Below are 23,331 nucleotides of genomic sequence, written 5' to 3' on the forward strand. Positions count from 1 at the left end.
TAAAGATTTTTTTTTAAGCCTGATAGGTTGGGTTTGAGCCTCAGAATCCACATGAGAAAAAGAGGAGCCAACTTCTACAAGTTGTCTTCTGGCTTCTACATACACACTCTCTCTCTTTCTTTCTCTGTCTCTCTCTCTCTCTGTCTCTGACTCTCTCACACACACACACAAACACACTTTCACACGCACACGCTTCTATCACACACCTACATACACACAAATAAACAATATAATAATAATGATGATAATAATAATGATAATAAAAGAGTATTGTGTGGGCCCAGTGGCACATGTCTTTAATGCCAGCACTCAGGAAGCAGTGCAAGTGAATCTTTGTAAATTCACAGTGAGACCCTGCCTCAGGAATGCAAAAACGAACAGAACACCAGTAGTAATCTTTTATGGAGTGCTTACTTAATTTAATAGTTCTGTCCCTTCACAGTTTGTTAGACTGTCCCCATTACTGGCCATTCTTTACACTTCAGGTAAAAGTACGGCTAGTGTAGACCTTGGTTCTGCTAGCCACTCTGTTTTTATAAAAGAAAGCGCACTTGGAAAGTGCCTTGTGTTTAGTTGACTTGTGTTTAATTGTTGTACAGTTTAGAGAGTAATTTCAGCTTCAAACAATGATTACCTCAGAGCATTCCAGAAATAGCCCTACGAATAAGCACAGCACAGTCTAATCCAAAGTATCTGTTTGAATTCTTTGATGCAAATGGCCGAGGGGGACGGGTTTCCTCTGTGTTTCCTTTCCCTTGCTCCTCAATGGATTTTATTCTAGATCAGTTTAATCTTGACTTTGGTTCCCTTCATCCTTCACTGTTGTGTTCTAAATCAATTTCTCTGTTCACTGATACTCTTTAAAAAACATCTAATCATTTACATATCAGTGCGAAATGTTTCACAGTGAGAAACAAACTCTTGTTATTAAAGAGTTCATGTTTCTGGAACCGCATTAGATATTATAGCTGACACAGCATGGCCCCAACTCTTCTAGGTTCTTCCCTGGATCATTTCTTAGGTTCCAAAACCTCTCCCTGCGCTAAGTGTGGAGGTTTTGGCGGTGTTGAGCCTGCCTCTACCTCTGCCGTAGAAATGCAAGAGTGTTCTTTCCCTGCAGCTTAAAGTGAGCAGAAAGAACCTCCTGAATGTCTGCAAACTGGTATTTAAGATCAGCAGGAGCGAGGAGAACGACGCCCTGATGCAGACTGACAACATCCTGGGTGAGTCTCGTTCAGCGCTCTGAGGCGAGGACACTGCACCCGAGCACAGATGCCAAGTCCGTAGCGGGAAAGGAGAGAGAAGGGTAGCGAGAGACATTTGGGTTTCTAGGGAAATGCAGAGGTGTGGCGGCTGTCTTTCTCTGTTTCCCATGCTGGCTTTAAAGCAGCGTTTAGAGTCTAGGGTGACAGACTGGGTTTTGGTTTTCCTCCTTCGATGTGTGTAGGGATGTTGTATGACTTGAGGAAATATGGTATAAAAAAAAAAGCCATTTCCTAGGTCTGGAGTTTACTGTTACAGTGAACACACCTAAAAGTTTTTGACATAATCAAAAATTCTAGTCTCTTGATATACTAGAAATAAGCGGGGGGGGGGAGTTGGAAAGACGGTTGTGACTTTTACAGAATGCTGGCGTGGACGCGGTTCACTGTGGAGCAACAGACATTTTACCTACGTTCGAAGCCTAGCTAACGATGCCCAATTCCCGTGTCCCTAAATAATTAAGTAGACAGAGTTACCATGATGAGAAGCCTGGAGGAGCTGTGCTGTTCCCGCAGAAGAGGCAGCTGTGGAAAGCAATGTGGTTCTTTCTTGGGTAACAAGGGACAAAGAGCTCAGCACACAGGGACAAAACCAAGGTTGAAAGAAAGAATGTCCAACATCAGATGTCTTAACTGGGAGTTACAGATCAGAACACAGAATCTAATGTTCTCTTTGGCATTCTTACACTTGAACACGGTGTCTCCATCTGACCTTGCTCAAATCAGCTGGAATCTGGGCCAGTCAGCGGAATTTTGTTGTTAAGGTTTCTTTGTTTGTTTATTTGGAACAGTGGTGGGAATCGAATTTAGGACAAAGCTTGTGAGCCCTCTACCTACCACAAGCTTCAGCCTGTTTGTTTGTTTACAGAGTCTCACTCTAAGCATAGCACACGTTAGACTCAAATTCGCTGCCATCCTCCTGCCTCGGATTCCCTAACACTGAGAATATAGATGTTGTCACCACGCTTAGGGAGAGAGGCATTCTTAAACCTCTGGGAAGGGGAAAGATCCTTTCAGTGACAGACGGCTATTAAAGTTCCCATGAAATCCGTGTCCCATTAGGAGAAGCAACAAGTGCCTTCTCGGGATCTGTTGACATTTAATTCTTAGATTGCCTTTGTTAATGGCATTAGACAATAACTTGGCATTTTTGTCACTTAAAAATAAGCTCTGGTGAATATTACTAAGAACCAAGGATGGCATTTAGATAAAGGAAGGCTTTCTTGTTTGCATATGAACAGCCTCTCCTGCCCTCCTGGCTACTGTGGAGTTTTGCTGTAGATGAGATTTCGCTGCTTGTGGAGGAGCAGGGAGCATCTGCATGTAGCTTCCAATGAATATATTTTACAAAGTGTGTGCCAACATCTAACTTGCAGTTGTCCTTAGATGTTCATAGAAATTTGTCTCTTTGGCAGAGTCATTATTGGAGGTGCTAAGGGCCGAAGACCTGCACAGTAACACCGAAGCCTTCTTATACTGCATGGGGGCTCTGAAGTTCATTTCCGGGAGTCCAGGGTTCCTCGCTGAGATGGTCGGCAAAGGTGCGGTGGAAATATTGACGACGCTGATAAAGCAAACCAATGAGGACATGAAGTACAGTGCATGCTTGCCCAACTGGGGCAACTTGTTAGTCCAGGTAAGGGTTTATCTGAAGAGGTTAGAGGTGCAGACGGTGATAGCTTAAAGGAGCAGTTGAGAAGCCTCTGTAGCAGGAGGGGATCCAGGGTCTCAGAGATCCAATGTGGTGACCACTGGCCCGTCAGTGTGTGCCCTGCTGAGACGATGCCGGAGAGGTCAGTGGAGAAGGCCGAGGAGGTCAGTGGAGAAGGCCGAGGAGGTCAGTGGAGAAGGCCCCTCATGCTCAAGACCCTAGTTTCCATCCTCAGCACAGGAAATAAAAGTAACGGAGACAGCGGCATGGGGGGATGGAACGTGTATGCTCTTTGCGTGTCAGTTTGTGCGCTGCTGAGAATTTCTAGGACAGACGCTAAGATTGTCTGTGACTGATAGCCACAGCCACATCTCCAGCTTGCAGTGACAAGGGAGTTAATGATATCAGGTGGAGGTCTGTCATAGGCTCTGCAGATGCCACAGCTCTGGGGACCACAGGAAAGCAGGTAATAAAACCATATATAATTCATCTAGCCAGGGCAGGAAGAAAAAGTTTCCTCTGAGTTATAGAGTTTTATTATGGCTCTTGTGACAGATTAAATTTCACAGTTAAATTATTTCCACCAAAACTTGTCTAGCTCTCATTTTCTTTTGTAGATGAGATTTTTACCCTTAATAGCATTTATATATCAAATAATAGCATCTTTGATGTAATAACTCATGGGATCTGAAATGTGCTTGTCAATTAACGAGGATGGATTGAACTTTTAGAGTGCTCTAAACCATTTGGAGAGCGTGTTAAAAATTAGATTTACACCCCGACTTCACGACTCTTGAAATATTTATGGTGATTATTAATTTTAGATTTTGGTCCTCCATTTTGAAAAAAACTGTAAAAAGAAAAACTCCTTTGATCATAAACAAGGCAAAAACCCACTGGCATGCTGCACTTTGGTGAGGTGGGCTTATGAAACATTCTTTTCTTTTTTAAAATTTATTTTATTTATTATCTATACAGTGTTCTGCCTGCATGATTGTCCGCAGGCCAGAAGAGGGCATCAGATCTCGGTATAGATGGTTGTGAGCCACCATGCGGATGCTGGGAATTGAACTCAGGACCTCTGGAAGAGCAGTCAGTGCTCTTAACCTCTGACCCATCTCTCTAGCCCATAAGGCATTCTTTTCATGTTGACAGTATTTTGGAATATTTGTTTTGATTATACAGTCATGGTCATTTTTGTGAAAATGCTAGGAGAGGTATAATCATCTGTACACAAATATTAAATCACCTGAACTAGGTGTGGCGCACAACTGTAGTCCCCACACTTGGGAGGCCAAGGTGGCCTAGTGCCCCCCTCTCTCTCTGCCTGCTGCCTGTGGATCAGGATGTGAAGCCCTCAGCTACTGCTGCAGCACCATGCCTGCCTGTTTCCTGCCAACATGACCATGGACTAACCCTATAACCTGTAAGCGAGCCCCCAATAAATGCTTTGGTCATGGTGTCCCTTCACAGCAATAGAACAGTGACCAAGACAACCTCAAATTCTCAACCATGCTTATCTTGAGATTCTTATAACATTTTAACTTGGGGAGGAGGAGGTTTTGAGACAGAGTCTGTCTGTGTAGTTCAGGCCTGCCTCAGGATCATGATTTTCTTTCTTCAGCCATCCTAGTGCTGGGGTCGTAGGCATGTACCTCAGCATCTGGCCCCCTTCTAACTTTTCAATGTTGCAGCAGCTTGGGCATTTTTGTCTTGTTGAGGAAACTTTTTTCAATCTGTTATATGTATGTGATATCATTTTATATCATAAGAATAAAATCCGTTGATATAAAGGAACAGTTAGTGCTGATGTCATAAAGGAAATGGCGGCGCTAGGTAGGTGTGGTTGTCAGGACCTAATGTCAGCCCTCATGAGTTTAAAGCCAGAAGAGTTCAAGTTCAAGGCCAGCCTGAGCTATGTAACAGGGTGTTGTCTCAAAAAATAAATACATAAACATACCCCTACTCCTTCCTCCAAACTGGAAGAAATCAGATGTCTGCTGTGCCATTTAGCTCAGAGCTTTGCTGCCTCTGTTCTTGTTTTTATTTCTCTTTTCTGGGATTAGCCATGGACTCTCTGGGTCAGCCCTTCCATTCATTTTCCTCCAGGGGGCGCAGTAGAGCGTCATGCTGCCCACCACCTCCACACCACAGCTGGCTTAGTCATGACTAAGACATTGTCTCCAGCACCTTCCTGTGATCCTGCCTAAGATCTGGTACTGACAGAGATGCCTTGGGGACAGTGGTTTGCACCCAAGTCCCTATACAGCTGGAGAAAGTGCAGCCCACGGTGACCACTGCTGGGCACACCAGTTGCCCCATGCCAGCTGTCACATGGTGGCCTGTGTTTATAGATCTGGGCAGGAAGGGGATTTGCTTTACAGCTTGTCATTTGCAGAATGCCCCAAAGTGCACAGTCCTATGTTTAATTAAAGTAAAGAGGTTGGGCTCCACCATTTGAGAGACCAAAGCAAGAGATTCATGAATTCAAGGCCAGCCTAGATATTTAACAAGACCCCTCCCCCAAAAATAATTTTTCGTCAAAAAAGAAAACAGACAAGAAACAGCTTTCTGTCCTATGGATAATGAAATGTAAGCAACCTGACGTCATCACAAAATAATGCTGATGCACATGCAAGCACATGTGCACAGATCTGTGCTCCCACACAAGGAGCAGCTCGGAGACCTGTGCCCTGGACGGCCTCAAAGCACCCTCAGTCCATCTGCTGGGACAGAGGCTGCCTGCACACCAGCCTTCATCTCCACTATATCACCTTAGCATCTCACCTGTGTCTGTGCCTCTTAACTGAGGCTGCTGTGTCTGGACGTCACCACGCTATCTGTGGGGGTACCAAGGCCACAGTCTTCCACCACTGCCCTGCTCTGTGGTATGGATGCTCAGCGTCCTGCAGGACATTCGCCATCCTGCCTCTCTCATCCCCGAGCTCTCTGATCCTTCTGCCCCCGGGCCACTCTCCACAGTCCAACCCAGGAGACACACTCTGCCCCACGAAGCTAACCTCCCAAGACTCACCCACAGAATCTTACTGCCCCCTCCCCTCTAGACAGAATTCCCCAAGTACCTTACTTATTTCCAATTTGAATAGTTAGCATCCTTTTCTCTTGACACCAGTTTCCCCAATCCTCTGGAACCTCAGGGTCTAGGAACAGATAGTCTCTTTCCATGTGCTGGGCTCCAACAAGGCATTTTTAGGGAAGCAGGACAGGTTAGGCCTGTCCAGAGCCTTCCGTGTATATATCTGATAAAGAGGCCCTGGAAGGGCGTCAAGGCTCCTGAGGCTCCCAAGGTTGTGAGCGGCACAGACACTGTCCAGTGGAGCCCGCTGGTTTCACGCCCCTCCCCTCTCCTCTTGTTGTTACCAGAGCTCAAATGATATATTTTCCAATATATACAACAAAACTGTTTTTCAAAATGCCTCGTTCTGGAGTCAGCTGGTTCTGAAGTCTGATGTGAACTGTCTGCTCCTTGACCAAAGCCAAGGGGCAATCATTTTCCAAGTGTTTGTATGACTTCTCCACACCACATTTGGATGGTGAGGTGACTGTGGTCAACAGGACAGCTGCCAGCGAGGACAACTCTTCAATGATCCTACAACCAGAAAACATCACCCAAGACCTATAAGTTTCCACACGGCCAGTGTTCCATTTGTTCTGTGTAGCAGACAGACACGCATCATATAATTTTGGCGTTTTGACAATGTGAGATGCTCTGAGGACTGGGCCCACCCGTGCTCTGGAGACGGCAGTCGTGTGAGATGCTCTGAGGACTGAGCTCCTGTGCTCTGGAGATGGAAGTCGGTGAAAGCACAGATGAAGCTGCAAACTGTTAAACTCCGGAGCACACGGAGGAAGAGAAACATAGGCTAGCTGTAAGGTTGGGTCCCTTAAAGCCCATGATAAATTACCTGCCCAAACGGAGCAGTGGAGACAGAAACAGATTGGGCAGTATTGATCAGCAGTGGCTATCACGAGGTGTTGGGCTTTATCCTTATCTGTAAAGGATAATCTTTGGGAGGCATAGCCTTAGAACTGAGAGAGTCCCTGGAGTGGCCTCTGTCAGAAAGACTGACCTGTAGCGGGTGTGGAGAGGCTGGTGTGTGCATTATCTCAGCCTGTGGGAGGTACGACAGGAGAAATGTGAGTTTGAAAGGTGAAAAATAAGTAAAACTCTTTTTTTCTTTTCTTTTCTTTTTTTTTTTTTGGATTTTGGGTTTTGGTTTTTTGAGGCAGGGTTGCTCTGTAGATCAGGCTGTCCCTGAATTCACAGAGATCCACCTGCCTCTGCCTCCCCAGTGCTGGGATTAAAGGCGTGCGCCACCACCGCGCAGCTAAAACTTGTAAAAATTGCATAGTGAGGTCCCACTGCCCAGGTTCTTTAGTGATTGACATTTATCTAACAGGACCTTGTCAAAAGCTGAAGTGATGAGGGCACAGCACACCTGATTACAGCTGTGTCTCTGCATGTTTTGCTTAGCACAATGTCCCTAAAGTAACTAAACTTTGGGGATCATAACCCAGGGGGTTGATTACTAGACGTTCTAATTTTTTGATGATATGCAAATTGTAATGACTTAGTTGTTCGTTGAAATGGGACAGCTGTCTTTCCTTTAGGAACTTCCCTATTCCTGGACAGGAATACCTTATCCCCCAGGTCACTCACTCCCTTGACATGAGGGAACAGGCATGCAGAGTCCAGGCCCGCCCTTCTCTCTCCTCTGCCCTTTCTTGGGAAGCAGCTTCCCAGGGGTGACTCACACTTGCTTCTGATTCTCCAAGGAGAGCAGACCGGAAAATGTGGAGAGACGTGGCTCTCCCGATCGTGTGATACCTTGGGTTCTGAACTATGGAAGGGTTGGGCCCATCAGCATGGTTAGAAAACAAATTTTATAGCTAAGTCCTCCAATGCCATTTACCTGTCCAGCCACAGGCTCTATCTGTCTCTGGTGCTTCAGAAGATACTATGTTGTAATGGTAGCTTACTTTACAAGAGGAAAGGAGAAGCAGGGCCAGGACAGGCCTGGACAGAGCCACCAGTCAGGGAGGAGGTTGGGCACAGACTGGCCAGGAAGATGAGGGCAGGAAAACAAGATCCATGCTCACAGAGTGCAGAGCCCTTTGCTTGCCATGACGTTATCATGTCCATTCAGCCCGGCCTCTTCCCTGTAAATATATTCACTACGGCGATGAAGAAATGTCACCAGCCTTTAACACGAGACTGTGAAACCCAGTGTTACCACTTCCTCACTTAGCAGTTTTTAGTTTTTGAGATAGGATCTCCGGAACTCCTGATGATGCTCCTGCCTCTGCCTCCCTGCTGCTAGAGTTAGAATTGCACACCATACCCATTATTTTATTTATTTATTTGTTTATTTTTGAGACAGGATTTCTCTGTGTAGCCCTGGCTGTCCTGTAGGCCAGGCTGTCCACCTGAGGCTGGGATTAAAGGCTTGCTCCACTACCACCCAGAACCATGCCCATGTAGTGGCATTTCATTTGTATTTTAATAAATAAAGCTTGTATTTAATAAGTAGAGTAAAGCAGCCAATCTTGTCAGCCTTACAGACCAGGCAGTGATAACACACACCTTTAATCCCAGTAGCCACACTAGTTGTCATAGAAACCGGGCAGTGCATGCCTTTAATCCCAGTGGTGCACACCTTTAATCCCAGCCCTAGAGAGGATTATAAAACAGGAGGAGACAGCTCTAAGTCCCGGACTCATTCCGAGATTCCTGAAGGCAGGATCACCATTTTCCGGCTGAGTTAGAGGTAAGAGCCAGTGGCTGGCTGTTTTGCTTTCCTGACCTTCAGGATGGACCCAAATTTCCGTCCGAGTTTTTATTCATCATGCTTCACGCCCATTCCGTCTCAGTAGCCGCGAATGCGTCTTCTCCAGACCCCCTTCCCTCATGCTGACGCACTGACATTCCATGTAATTTATCCAACTTCCAGATTCCCTCTTAATGATGTTTGATTATTAAAACTAAAATAATCGGCCAATATTCATTTTTTTCCCAAGGCAAAAAAAAAAAAAAGACCTCCAGGTAGTAAAGAGATGCCCAGTAATGGACACCGGCATGGGCTAGAGCCTCAAAATAGGGAATTGTGGGTGGGAAGGATGAGGTACTTCCTGCTGGCTGGGGAGGAAGGGGCCCTTGCTGCTGTAGTCAAAGGCCCCTGGCAGGAGATGGGGGGGGCAGACCTCAGCAGCCATGTGACTGAAGAACTTTCCTCTCTATCTGCCTTCGTGGACTCCCGGGAGATTCTTGGAAAACTCTGACTCGGACAGTTGGGTGCGCACAGTGACACAGTGCGGTTGGTGTCTTGTATTTCCGCCAGACCGTCTTCACCCTATGTGAGACAACGTGAAACCCCGTGGGTTACCGCAGAGGCTTGGATTCGGGCACATATGTGGTCTCCGTTGGGCAGAAGTCCAAAGCCTGAGTGTGCTCTCATTAGTGGGGGGGGAGGGGGGTTCAGCTGAGGTTCGCAAGAGCGCAGCCTTGGTGGTTCAGCCATGCGGCCTCGTTTGTGGTCTCCGGTGACTGTGTTTATCTTTTCACGGCGTCAGTGGGAAGCAAACCGTCCTCCAACTGGCAGTTGAAATACAACTTGGTGGACTTGGGTGGTATGGATATTCTAGACAATTGAGGGATGAAATAAATGTGTCTCAAGACAAATGCCAAATAGGACGGGGCAAGCAATGGACAAGGAGTCTGAAGTCCAGGACTCCAGGCTACCTGGACGCTGGCACGTGTCCTGCACCGGTTTCACCATCTCAGGAACGAGGAACGCGTTTTTCCTGCCTGCTCCACTGCTTGTGCCAAGCAGCAAGTGAGATGATGCAGGCCAGCAGCTTTGTCACCCATGGAGTGGCTTGTCAGATCGTATACATAACACCTTTCTCAACCCCAAAGGATAAAATCTTGATGCTGGCTGTGGTTGAGGAAGTATGGTAGTTTCCAGGATCCTTAATCATAGGGCACCCAAACGTTTCTCTGAAAGATTCATTTTAGGTTGGGAAAATGGGTCTCCCCTGGTAGTGTCCTGAAAGAGGGCCAAGTTTCTGGGGTGCTCACCAGCGTGCTTAACCTCGAGTCTGAGATGGGGTGTTAGGGCCATTCAGCTATGTGGCACCCCATATTCCCGAATGGTAGCTGCTGCTTTTAGACTAGCGGGGAGCGGGCGGTGGTGGTGCACACCTCACATCCCAGCACTCAGGGAGGCAGGGGCAGGTGAATCTCAGTGATTTTGAGGCCTGCCTGGTCTACAGAGTGAGTTCCAGGACAGCCAGAGGTATACAGAGAATCCTTGTCTCGAAAACCAAAAACCAAACCAAACCAAAACAAAACAAAAATTCCTGTTTACTGAGTTGCTCTCTGTTTCCTGGAACTTGACTACCAGGGAGACACTCTGGAAGGAGACAGTTGGGGTACTGGGCGAGAAGTGGGACTCGTGCCCACCACATAGCTTTGTTTTTTTGCTCCCCACTGAAGCAGAGAATGACAGCAAGGGGGACCCGGCTGCTGGGCCTAGGCTGTGGCCGAAACCAGGGTTCTCAGAGTCTAAGACAAAGTTTTCTCTGGTCTGCTAAGGCCTTTCCAGTTCATTGCTCATCAAAAATACAATTTAAAATTGATAATTATATGCCAATAGTCAATTTGGAAAAAAAAAAGTATTTTACGTTTTAGGGGTTCTGGCTATCTGAGCCTTTATAAATTATCTAATCTCTTCTTAATGTAGTTTTCTCCATTAAAGTAGGTTCCCTAGGGTTGAGGGTTTAGTTTCACGACTGAGTGCTTGCCTAGCAAACACAAGGCTCTCGGTTCAGTCCCCAGCACCAAACCATAGTGACTGCACAGAGAGACTTCAAGACTCAGCAAGCTCATTGCAAGACAGGCAGCTTTGCATCTTGGGGTGCATCAGAGAAGCGAGCATAGAGTTGCAGTTGATAAGTGGCCATGGCCAAGATGGAATGTTTCTCCCTTGGTAGACGACAAAAATTTAGACCCCCTTTGTTCTAATCACCGTCTAACAAAAGCGGAGACAGTGAACTCTTCTTCCTCTTCCTCTTCTACCCTTTGCTCTCCCTCTTCCTTTTTTTTCTACTTCTCTTCCTCCTCTTAATCCTTCTCTTTCTCCTCTCCTCTTCCCTGTAGCCAGCCAGCTGCCTCCTGGCTCTGCCCACCCCCTCTTGCTCCAGATGAAATACTGCAGCTACTGCTCTCTGCTTTGTTTCCTGGTGAAATGGCAATAGGGAGTTGTGAATTGGTGTCTCCCCAAGCCCTTTAGAAACTAAATGGGCGTCATTTGACCTCTGCTTTCTCTAAAGAAAGGAATTGAAATGGTTCAAGAGATTATGTACAAGAAGTAACAAGAACTAAGGAGAACGGGGAAGTGGCAGAGAGCACAAGGGGAGAGCAAACACAACTCTGAGAGAAGTGTGGACTCCCTCAGCTCCAGCCTTCGGGCAGGTTGGGTGGGCTGCCCTGGGCAGATAAACCACCCACAGAGCTCGGGTCTGGAGCCATCCTGGCTCAGCTCCATGCCTTGCTAGTCAACTGTGAGTTTTTCATGGATTTAAGTTTCACTTCCATGGAAGGAGCTCAAGAGTTGGAGTGAAGTTCAGAGTTAGGTGTGGAACTCACCCTTCTAAACACTGCAGCCCCTCCCCCAGCTGCCCGCTTTAAACCTCTCCTTTATGAAGTCTCTTAAATAGGGTGGGGGGGACGGGGGGGGGCACGGGACTTTGACTCCTCACTCCTCCCTTCTTCCTTCATTTCCTTTTTCCTCTGGGTCTCATCCTCCCAGCTGCCAACGACTAAACACTGAAAAGCTTTAATAAATAGATTATGGGATTGGAGAGATGTCTCAGAAGTTAAAAAAAAAAGCTTGCCACGCTTGTAGAAGACCCGGGTTCACTTCCAGCACCCATGTGAGGGCTGAACAGCCTGTAATTCTAGTTCCAGGGACCCCAGTGCCCCTCTGGCCTCTGTGGGCACCAGGAACTTACATGGTGTACACGCATACATGCACACAAACACTCAAACACATAAAAAGTAAATAAACCCTAGGAAGGGAGGGAGGGAGGGAGGGAGGGAGGAAGGAAGGAAGGGAAAGATTGTATACCAGAGGGGCTCTCTATGGGAGAAGAGGTACACAAAAGTAATGATTGTGTGTGTGTATGATATATATATGTATTATATATATAATTTATTATATACATATTATATATATAATACATATAAAAAGGTTGCAGAGGGAGAAGCTAGCAAGGTACTGTTGCCACAGAAAAGAGGCACTTAATAGTCACCGTGCCATCTGGGCAGAGAAGTGGAGCTGGCTGGGCCCTGCAGGTGAGCAGGGGTAGTTGAGGAAGACATGCTGAGGAGAGGACAAATGTTGGAAGGCAGGAGTCAGGAGGGAGTGAGCATGGTACCCGAGGTGAATCTAGAGGCACGGACTGAGAGAGCGAGGGCACGGAGGATGTGGATGTTGTCCCTTGGCTTTAGGAGGTCAAGGGAGGGGAGGTTTTGAAAGCCCCTCACCAAAGTGGCCTTAGGGAGAGCAGAACAGAGCGGTGGCAGATGGTGTCTACTCAGGGGGCTTTGGAGATTGGCAGGAGATGACGTTGTGGGAGAGATGGTGGAAGCCAGAGCAGGCGCTGAGCAGAGGGGCTTTCTTTTGTATGTGTTCACACCAGCCTTGAACCTGGGGGCTCAGTGGCAAAAAGACAAACACAACACCTGCCCCCCGAAGCTGCTGGCCCAGAGTAGGCAGGCAGTGAGAGCTTAGAGTTGAGTTCTTGTGGGGTCTGTGGCAGGAGGTGACGTTTGAGTGTTTAGGAACAACCAGATCTCGAGGTCATGGTCGGGCAGCCGAGTCTTATCCTGAGACGAAGGGACACAGTCACCAGGGCTTCAAGTGACAGAGAGCAGAGAGCAGGGGGAACTTTGTGGACCCGGGCACCCAGACTGATGTCATCACATGCTGAGGCTTTACTAGGTGGTTTTCACGCAGGTATATAAGCTTAAAACATTTTTTCCTGTCAGCATCACAGTTGACAAGTGTGGAGATGCTTAAGATATCAAACATTACCCCTCTAATGTGTGCACACCCTGCAATACAGCTTGTGCAGAAACAGGGATTTAAGTCCTATGACATAGGATGTATTCAGGTGTGCCTCCACTGCTGTTGTGGGCCTTTTGGGGAGTAGGGGATAGGATCTCACTCCAGGCTGGCTCTAACTTATTACATAGCCCAGCTTGGTATCAACTCACAATCCCCCTGACTCAGCCTTTAGAGTGTTGGGACTACAGGTGTGAGCTCTTATGCCCAGCCACTGGGTCATTTACAAAGAGTATGTGTTTGGAGCAGAAGAATCATAAAAAAATTTAACTTTTTCTAATGGGATGAGAAAGGGGGTGGGGAAGGATAAATTAAGGTTTAAGTAAGAACTAATAATTCCCAGGGATCCTAAAGTTCGGGAGGTTGGTGAGGGGGCATCATGTAATACCACCCCCCGGTTCCTCAGCCACGGCAGACAGAGAACAGGGAAAAGAAATTGTCCTCATAGCATGCTTGGCATGCATGTTCCTGGTTCCTTTGGGCTCTGCCTGCCCTGGGGAAAGACAGGAATCACTGGGGCACTGGTTCTCCAGTCTTGGGGTGGGGGAGGGAGGTATCGGAGTGACTGAACTATTCTTTAGACCAGCGGTCCCCAACTGCTGGGTCATGACCCCTCAAACAACCCTTTTCCAGGAGTTGCCCCAGACCATCAGAAAACACAGGTATTCACACTCTGATTAGCAGCAGCAAAATTGCGGTTTTGAAATTGCAACAAAAATGATTTTTTGGTTGGGGTCACCATGCCGTGAGGAGCTGTAGGAAGGCTGAGAACCACTTCTAGGCTATTGAAATAGCCCAGGTGCCTGGCTATTTCTGCAGGAGGGAATGGGAGGGGCTTCAATTCTTGACCCTCAGACCAAAGCCCAAAGCAAAAAAGTTTTCTTGAAAAAAAGCTTTTAATGAAATGTCCTAAATTTGTCAGAACTCAGTATTTGCCTCTTTGAATAAAATGAGCCTGAAAGTCTTCCATAACGATTGGCTCCATTGTTCAGTGCTCCTCGGAAGACTTTCGAGTGGGAAACAGGGTGTAGGAACACATGCCTGGAATCTCAGCCTTGGGGAGGCAGAGGCAGGGGTACCAGACGCTAAGGTCAGTCACAGCTACATAGCAAGTATGAGGCCAGCCTGGGCTACACGGGATCCTGTCTCAAAAACAACAGCAGCAATAACAGAGGATGTGGGGGCTGCTGAGATGGCTCAGTGGGTAGAGAAGGTACTTGTGCCACCAAGCCCTATGACCTAAACCTGACCCCCGGAACACACGTGGTAGGAACAGAGAAGAGTTGTTCTTGACTTCTGCATGAGTGCCACAGCATGTGAGTACCCCTCCCCACAGGGTGCGCGAGCACACACATGCAATAAATAAATAAATGTAATAAAAATCGAAAAAACGTATTTTGGAGTAGGGAGGTTCCAATATGCAGAATATGGAGTAGTCTCATGTCTGTGACAGGGTCAGTCAAAGACAAGATGGTGATTGTTTAACAGGAGGGTTTGGTAAATGGTTTACTTAAAAATATTAATATTCCATCTACATGATTTTGTATTTGTTTGTTTGAACTTGTAACCATTGTGTCTCAACTTCCTTGTGCGTGCTGAGACTATAGTCACGTGTGTCCACACCAGCAGTCTCCCGTTCCTCACAACTGAACTGCACACGCTACCTGTGCCCAGCACCACCACTCCCCCACCCCACGCCCCCAGGGGCACTCCCGGGAGGTGTGGGTTTCCTTGTGGTTGCCCTGGTTTTAAGTTTTAATAAAATGACAACTCACGTTCTCCTAGACAACTGCCACACTGAGAAACCTGGCCGACTCACCTCTGACGAGAAGCAAGCTCCTGAGCCTCGGGGCCTTCCCCCAGCTCTGCACGGTGCTGGAACACTACATGGATGACAAGGATGTCTGTACCAACATCGCCAGAATATTCAGGTAGGTAGACCAAGACAGCGAAGACCCCTCATTAAAAATGCCGCACGGGTTAGTCTTTGTGACCCGGGTATGAAGTCAGGTCAGCAGGAAAGAAGAAACCTCAGCTGAGGAATGGTCGCCAGCAGATGGGCCAGTGGGTGTGTCTGTGGCATGTTTCTTGATTAATGTGGGGTGGCCCAGCCGCTGTGGGAAGCACATCTGGCCAGGTGAACCTGGGCTGCCTAGAAGGTCGGCTGAGCAAACTGTGGGAGGCAAGCCCTGGACCGCATTCTCCATGGCCCCAGATTCAGTTCCTGCTTCAATGTCCACCCTGACTTCCCTTCCCTCGGTGATGGCCTGTGACAGGGAAACGGGATCCAAACAAGCCCTTTCCTACCCCGAGTTGGTGTGAGTCAATCAATGTTTTATCACGGCAAAGAGAAGCCAGCTGGAGCAAGCGTGAACACGCATCTTGAGTTCCCTCTAGTGTGTGTGTGTATAACTAGGAAGGAGCTCCCCCCTCATTGTGCTCATCTACAGACAACATTGTGAATGTGATTTAAAATGCCCAGTTGAGGCTGACCTCTTGTGTGAGAGTAATGTCACTCTCTGCTTGCCGCCAGTCACTCCCTTAGGAAGGCTCTACTAGCCTCATGGGTGTGTTACTTTGCTTGGATGTCTTCTTCGCCCCTTGGAATAAAGAATGACGTACCACAAAACACATCACAATTTTTGGCATACTGGAAATAACACTCAAGGACTTTATCTCAAAAAGGAGATCGCAGATTCAGATGTGATCTGGTTTCATTTGTAATAGTTGTTTCTGACAGGTCTCTGGTGGGGGCTCAAGAAGGGCCCTGAGACAGACTGCTGGAGTGTGGAGTCGTTAGGATATTAATGCCCGGGAAGACAGACAGATAGCATGGTAGATGTAGTTGGATTTTTTTTTAACTTTTGGGGACCCAGTCCCCAAATAAATACTTGGAGACTTATTATTACTTATGAATGCCCAGATTTAACTTGGCTTGTTTCTAACCAGCTTTTCTAAATAAATTATCCTGTTTCTCTTTAACTACGTCTTGCCTCTGGGCTTTTTACCTTTCTCTATTGTATATATCTTTCTTTCCTCCTTATTCTGTGATTGACTGTTCTGGCCCCTGGCCTCCTCCTCCTCCTCTCTTCTATAGGTTTCTCCTCCTATTTATTCTCCCTGCCCACCAGCCCCACCTATCCTTTCTCCTGCCTCACCATTGGCCATTCAGGTCTTTATTAGACCAATCAGGTGTTTTAGGCAGGCAAAGTAACATAGCTTTTCAGAGTTAACCAAATGCAACATAAAAGAATGCAGCACACCTTTGCATCAATAAACAAATATTCCACAACGTGAATGAATTGAACACATCTTAAACTAATAGTCCACAGCAGGTGGGGCCTCAGAAGAGAGAACTAAGAGCCTGCATGGCAGAAGTGTTGACTTTTGTTTTACCATTTTGAGGCTGAGGGCATTTTCACAGCACACACCTGTAGCCAGGCACTCTGGTTCCTGGGCAGAAGGTGGGGAAAGGTGTGGGGGGCAGGATAAATGTCCAGCACCCCCTTTTGATATAAACTTACCTCTCCAAGTGAAAAACCCTGACACCTGCAAGTCTGTAAGGTAGAGACTGGCAGACAGTGCTCCATGGGTGCTGTGGGCATCTGCCAGAGGGCAAAGCTGCTGCAAGGGCTGTGGCCTGGGCAGCCTGATTCTCACATTAGGTCAGTCGTTTGAACTCGGGCTCGCATATCCACCTTTGCACCTGCTCTGCCCCACACCTGATAATCACTGAATCTAGGCTGTTCAGCAGTAACCAGGTGGCAATCAATTTCAGAAAAGCCTTAAGTTATGCATCTACATTTTCCTTCTACAAGCATGGCCAACAGTCTTAAAGATGATACCCCCCTCTGTCTCTGCTCTCTCTCTCCCCCTCCCCCCTCCCCACAGTGGTAGTGGTTCAAAGTCCAGTCCTCTTACCTCAGCCTCCTAAGAGTTAAGATGTCCTTTAATACAAGTTAGTAAATATTCCCATAAAGACTTCTCATCCTTTCAAGATTTATTCCTAGGTCCTTATGGAAAAGATACTTCCTCAGAGGCTATGCTGATGATTGTAAATACAATCAATAGTTACTTATTAATTTTACATTCAGGTATCTGGTAAGCATTATGTCTAAGAGTTTGGCTATAGATTCTCTTGTAAATTGCCTGCAAATGGAATGATTATTTTAAATCATTCCACCTCTTTTAAAAATTATAATTAATTAATTAATACAGTGAGATAGTCTCACCCCATAGTCCAGGCTGGCCTTGAACTCCTGGTAATCCTGCCTCAGCCTCCCGAGTGTTACTGAGCTGCCATGACTAGCTCCTAGCTTTTCTTCATTACATTGCTTAGGACTCTAAATCAAGACTGGAGGGAGCTGGCTGCCTCCTCCTTGATGTTAAGGAATTGTTTCATGATCTCACCAGATGAAAACAATTGTTGTAGGCCCCCCCACCCCCTGTTTGGAGACAAAATCCCAATACATAAATCAGACTAGCCTCATACTCACAGAGATCTGTCTCTCTCTGCCTCCAGTGTGCTGGGATTACATATATGTACTATTATGCCTGGCTTTTTAGGTACCATTTGAAAGACTGTAATAAAAAAGCAAAATCTCTGTCATTAAACCTAGTTGTTAATTCATATGCTTGCCCGGGATCCATTAATTATAAGCATCGCTTTTCCAATCTGTTAACGTAGTAAATTACGTTATTAGACTTTCTTTTCTGATGTGTGTGTGTGTGTGTGTGTGTGTGTGTACACCAGAATTCAAGCCTCAGCATAGTGCACGTGGAGGTCAGAAGACAATCTCAAGTGCTAGCTTGGGTGTTGATTCTCATTGTCCCCCTGTTTGAGTCCCTCTTGTTCCCCTCTCTGCCTCCCATCCCCCATAGCAGTGCTGGACTTACCGACGGGCAGGTGCTCCACTGCTCCTGGCTTCTGTGCGGGGATCTGAACTCAGATCTTCAGGTCTTTGTGGCAGGTGCTTTATCTGAGCAATCTTCTGGTGCCTAGGTTTCTTTTAGAAGCTGTTGTACGTTGTTGGATTTAGTTAACTAATATACTAATATACTGGTTCAGATTTTTCTGAATGGTCAATGTATTTGCCATTTCCTTTGTCATATTAATTTTGTGTTTTTGTTTCAAATTTATAGCACCATTGTAAAATGAGTGGAAAAATCAAAGTGTGTGTGGATAGTGACTACTGATTAATTAACAATTCCTTCCTTCTCTCTGTCTCTGTCTCTCCCTGTGTGTCTCTCTCTGTCTCTCTCTCTGTCTCTCTCTCTGTCTCTCTCTCTGTCTCTCTCTCTGTCTCTCTCTCTGTCTCTCTCTCTCTCTTTCTCTCTCTCTCACAACAGAGTCTCATTGTATTGCGAATATTGCAAAGGCTGATCCCAAGCTGCTAGGCTCAAATGGTCCTCCTTCCTCTGTCTCTTGAGTAGACCCCACCACAGGTACTTGCCACCATGACCAGCTAATTCACGTGTTTAAAGACTACGTATACCGTTGTTTTCTGCTTGGTTTAGCTGCAGATAATGTTTTTCTGTTTGTTTGTTTGTTTGTTTTTATGAGAATTTGTTCATTTTTCCCCCAAGTTTTCAAACAACATTAAATGGTTCCATCTCAGCTTTTAGAGGCTGAGGTAGAAATCTTGGTAGTTGTTTGAGGCCAGCTTGGAGTTCATAGTAAGATCCTATTTCAGTAAAGAAATAAATCTGGTGTGTGACTCTATACCCTGTAGCTCTGTGGTAGAGTGTTTGCCTAACATGCGAGAGGCCCTAGCTTCGGTTTCTAGGACCTCAATCAATCAATGTCCATTTTAATTAGTTTTGTCTCTAATGATAGCTTTATTGTTATTATTATTATTATTATTTTCCTTGTTTGCAACTGTGTGAACCGTACTTGCTGTATGCTGGGCAATCTTTAAGAACTAATTAAATAGGTGACTTTATTGCCACCTCCGTCCAGCCTAGGAGGAAACTGAGGCACAGAGAGAGATAATGTTTCTCCTAACATTGTACAATCAGTAGGTTGTAGAGCTGCAGTTCAAATCAGGCATTTTGACTGTAGAGATCACACACTTCCACTCCCCCCCCCCCCTTGAGACAGGATTTCTCTGTCTAGTACTGACCGTAGTAGAACTCATTCAATAAACCAGACTGGCCTTGAACTCAGATATCTGCCAGCCTCTGCCTCCCAAGTGCTGGAATTAAAGGGGTGCACCACTACCGCCCCGGCTAGAATTCACATGTGGCCTCTTGGTTATTAAAATTGCTTTTCATGTTTAGCTTGATGTTTAGTTTCATGTTTAGTTTGATGCTTTTTAAAAATTATTTCTTTGATCGGTCTTGTGAATAGTTTGACTGTCATTAGTTTTATTTATTTTTTGTAAAGATTTATTTTATTTATACTGTAAATGCCTGCATGTATGTGTGTGTGTGTGTGTGTGTGTGTGTGTGTGTGTGTGTGTGCCTGGTGACCTCAGAGGTCGGAAGAGGCTGCTTCCTCTACTGGAGCTGGAATTACAGGCTGAGCCACTTTGTGGGCACCAGAAACTGAGCCTGCATCTCTGCAAGAGCATTGAGTGCCCTTAACAGCTGAGCCGCCTCTCCAGCCCCCAATCATTAACCCTTCACTCTCCAAGACGCTCTTGGTCGTGGTGTTTATCACAGCAATAGAAAGTCAAGTCGGACACTATGCTGCCATCTCCAGGGCTCTGCCCCTCTTGGGAACCAAACCCAGAGGCCGATGCTTGCTAGACAAGTGTTTACCCCAGAGTTAGGTCCTCAGCCCCCTAAGGAAGGGACTTTAAAACGTTCCTTCTGTCCCCCAGTGTCTAGCGCAGATAGCAAGTCTCTGCGTTTCCTCTGGACTTTGTAAACTAAACTTTATCTTTGTAATCTAACTGACATCTTTGGACAGTGAATCACTCCATTTCTCTGGACCGAGACATTTCTGTACTTGTTTTCCAGAGCTGGCATGGTCTACATTTAGAGTTTTACTATGTGCACTTGAATGAAAGAAGATAGAATTTACTCTTCTTTTCCCCTTTGTCCTTTCCCGCAGCAAACTGACCTCTTACCATGACTGCTGTGTGGCCCTGGCCAGCTATTCCAGATGCTACGCTTTGTTTCTGAGTCTGTTGAACAAATACCAGGAGAAACAGGTCAGTCGTGTGTTTCTTTCCTCGGTGTCCTCAATGCCTGTGCACTGGTGTACTTGTGAAGCCCCTGTTACGTGAGTTTACGCTTTTAACATGCTGGTACCTGCCAGAAACTTCCGTGAGTGGTATAGTAGCCCCAGGAGGCAGTGAATACGTGTGAGGATCAAACACAGAGTGATCCAAGGCAGAAGCTGCCTCCCTGAGATATGGTTGTTATGGGCAGCTCCCAATTTAGGTGTGGACGGCAGGACACAGTAACTGCATGAGTGCACTGGCTATTTCAGTAGAAGGAAGGGCAGAAGGCCTGCCCATCAGCATTTTTACAAGAACCACGGGGGATTTAACGAGCAGGCACAAGCTTGGGATCCTCTACATGGGAGGTACCTTGAATATTCTTTTAGCCTTTAAATTCACTAATTCTTTGATCCTGTTGTATTTTACAATGTGGAATTTCAAGATAAAGCAATTGAAGATTTGTTTATTCATGTGTACATATGTGTGACTGAGTGTGTGTCTGTGTACCACATGCATGCAGGGACCCTAGGAAGCCAGAAGAGGGTGTTGGGTCCCCTGGAAGTGGAGTTATAGGTAGTTGTAGACACCTGATGGGGGTCCTGGGGACTGAACCTGGGTCAGCGCAGCAAGTGCTTTAATGAATCAGGAAAGGTGTGTAATATGTTTTTTACATTCCAAACTTACATTTGTCCATTTAATTATTTATTACACACACACACACACACACACACACACAATGTGTGGAGGTGAGAGGACAATTTGCACTAGTTGCTTCTCTCTTTCTACCAGATGAGACCAGGGACTGAGATCAGATCATGTTAGACAACAAGTTCCTTGCCCCAGTGAGTCTTCAGGTTCCATAATCCAATGAGGATTCTTGCTGGCCGTATAGTTGTTTTCAGTGATGAATTTAGCCAGATGTGGTGGCACACATCTGTGATCCCGTACTTGAGAGGTGAGGGAGGAATATAAGTAGTTAAGAGGCCAACCTGGGTTACATGTGAGACCGCCTTAACAAAGCAAACCTCACAGATGACTTCTCTCAGATACGATTTTTCTACTCGGTACAGATACTAACATTTCGACTATGTGTTAAGTAGAGCCTTCTTTTATTTACCTTTGTAAATGACCAAAGAGACGTTTTAAACATGAACTCAGATGTATTTATTTTGATTATAGCAAGTTCTTAAAGTCACTTAAGTTGAAGCAGCTTCAGGCCAGTAGCTGAAGTTACATGTCGACCTGGGTGACATTCATCCAAAGCTTTGTCTATATGTCAGGCCCAAAACCCTTGAAACATAGACCCTATTGCCACCAAATGGGACTGAATTTGAATTTTCCAGCCAAGTACTTCTGCGGAAAAGGACTACGTTTGTCAGCTTACATTATTTTAGCCACTTACTGTGCTTTTAGTGATAGAGAAATTTCTGTCATTGCTTCAATTTAAAGATAAGTAAGACCTTGCTTAAAGTCCTGGTAAGTTCTTATGCCAAAAAATGATCTGAAAATATTTATTTGTGTATGTACACATATAAGAGAGATGGGGCGGGAAATCAATGGGACAGGAAATAGACGGCAGAGGGCAGACAGCAGAGGCAGGCAGAGCCTTGCTGAGTAGCCCAGGCTGGCCTGGCCTCACTTCAGAATCCAGGCTGACCCATACTTGAGATTTTCTCCTGCCTCAGCCCCCCAAGTGCTGGAATTACAGGTGTGTGCCACAATACTCTGAGCTGCACGTGCGTTTTCCTCAGAGTATTTGGGCCGCAAGCCCTTCACATGAGTGCTTTACATTTTCTACAAACTGTGTCCTTTAAAAGACTTCAAGATGAGAGAATTTCTCATGTCAGACAATAAGTGAACTTGCTTAGTCGACTTTAAAGTGTTCACAGCATGCTGTTCACTTGTCCACCAAGCACTTCTTTTTTCCTTCCTTCCTTCCTTCCTTCCTTCCTTCCTTCCTTCCTTCCTTCCTTCCTTCCTTCCCCCCTTTTTCTTTTTTTGTTGTTTGTTTGGTTTTTTGGAGACGGGTTTCTCTGTGTAGCCCTGGCAGTCCTGGAACTTGCGTTGTAGATCGGGGTGGCCCCAGACTCAGAGATCCACCTGCCTCTGCCCCCCAAGTTCTGGGATTAAATGTGTGCACCACCACTGCCCAGCATCACGCATTTCTTAATTTAGATTTTTGTAAATAAAACTATCTTTGTAGTATGACTGTAATCTTTTGACAATGAATTAATCCAAGGATAAACCTTGTTATCTTGAACTTTTTTTTCTTTTGCATTTGGGGGATGCTGAGGGGGTTATTTTTAGGTGTTATAGTTAGCAGAGACTTCTACACTTTGTCTTGTGATTGAATTTTGTGGTCTTTGTAATTTTATTCAACCATCATGTTGTCGTTACTGCAGAGGTTTGATCTGGGTGGCCTAGATGACTTAGCTGGAGAAGTTCTCTTTTGGCCTTGCGTTAAGGTTTTCACGGGCTGGTCAATAGCTCAGATGTATTTCTAGATAACTCTTACATGTTAAATTAACCCATTTCTATTAATCTATGTATCACCATGAGACTGTGGCCTACTGGTAAGGTTCCGGCATCTTTCTCCTTCAGCAGCTACATGGCAACTGCCTGACTCTGCCTTCTTTCTCCCAGAATTCAGTTTAGTTTTCCCACCTAGTTCTATTCTGTCCTTCCATAAGCCAAAGCAACTTCTTTATTAACCAATGGTAATATTCACAGCCTACAGAGGAGAATTATACATCAGCTGTTGTTTTGAGATAGGACCTCAGTAGCCCAGGCTGACCTTGAACTTGCTGTACTCCTGAGTGCTGGAACTAGACGTGTGCTACCATGCTTAGCACTCATATCTTTTTAAATGCTTATAAATGCTCAGTTCTTCATTATCATATTGGCTTCCTCATTAGTGAGATAAATAATGGGGGGGGGTAGGGCAGAGCTTGAGGTCTCATATAGCTCAGGCTGGCCTTCAGCTTGCTAGGCAGCCAGGATTACCTGGAGCTCCTGATCATTCTCTCTCCACATACGGGTGTACTCCATCACACTCAGCTGAGAAATAATTTTTAAACTGTTAATTTTTATGTTATGTTTTT

The 23,331-nt window shown here is 46.0% G+C and overlaps 1 protein-coding gene across 2 annotated transcripts in view; it reads left to right on the forward strand.

The window, feature by feature from the left end:
• Nucleotides 1-23,331, forward strand: part of Armc2 (armadillo repeat containing 2) — a 97,391-nt gene that overhangs the window by 48,624 nt on the left and 25,436 nt on the right. For both annotated transcript variants that reach the window (XM_050120568.1, XM_050120569.1), the window contains exons 9-12: nucleotides 1,121-1,223; nucleotides 2,678-2,898; nucleotides 14,847-14,992; nucleotides 20,119-20,218. In XM_050120568.1, the coding sequence (XP_049976525.1) occupies nucleotides 1,121-1,223; nucleotides 2,678-2,898; nucleotides 14,847-14,992; nucleotides 20,119-20,218 (570 nt within the window). The remainder of the gene's footprint in view (nucleotides 1-1,120; nucleotides 1,224-2,677; nucleotides 2,899-14,846; nucleotides 14,993-20,118; nucleotides 20,219-23,331) is intronic.

This window comes from Alexandromys fortis, unplaced genomic scaffold, assembly GCF_014885135.2.
Source record: "Alexandromys fortis isolate MF-2015 unplaced genomic scaffold, M_Fortis_MF-2015_v1.1 scaffold_175, whole genome shotgun sequence".
Lineage (NCBI taxonomy): Eukaryota > Metazoa > Chordata > Mammalia > Rodentia > Cricetidae > Alexandromys > Alexandromys fortis.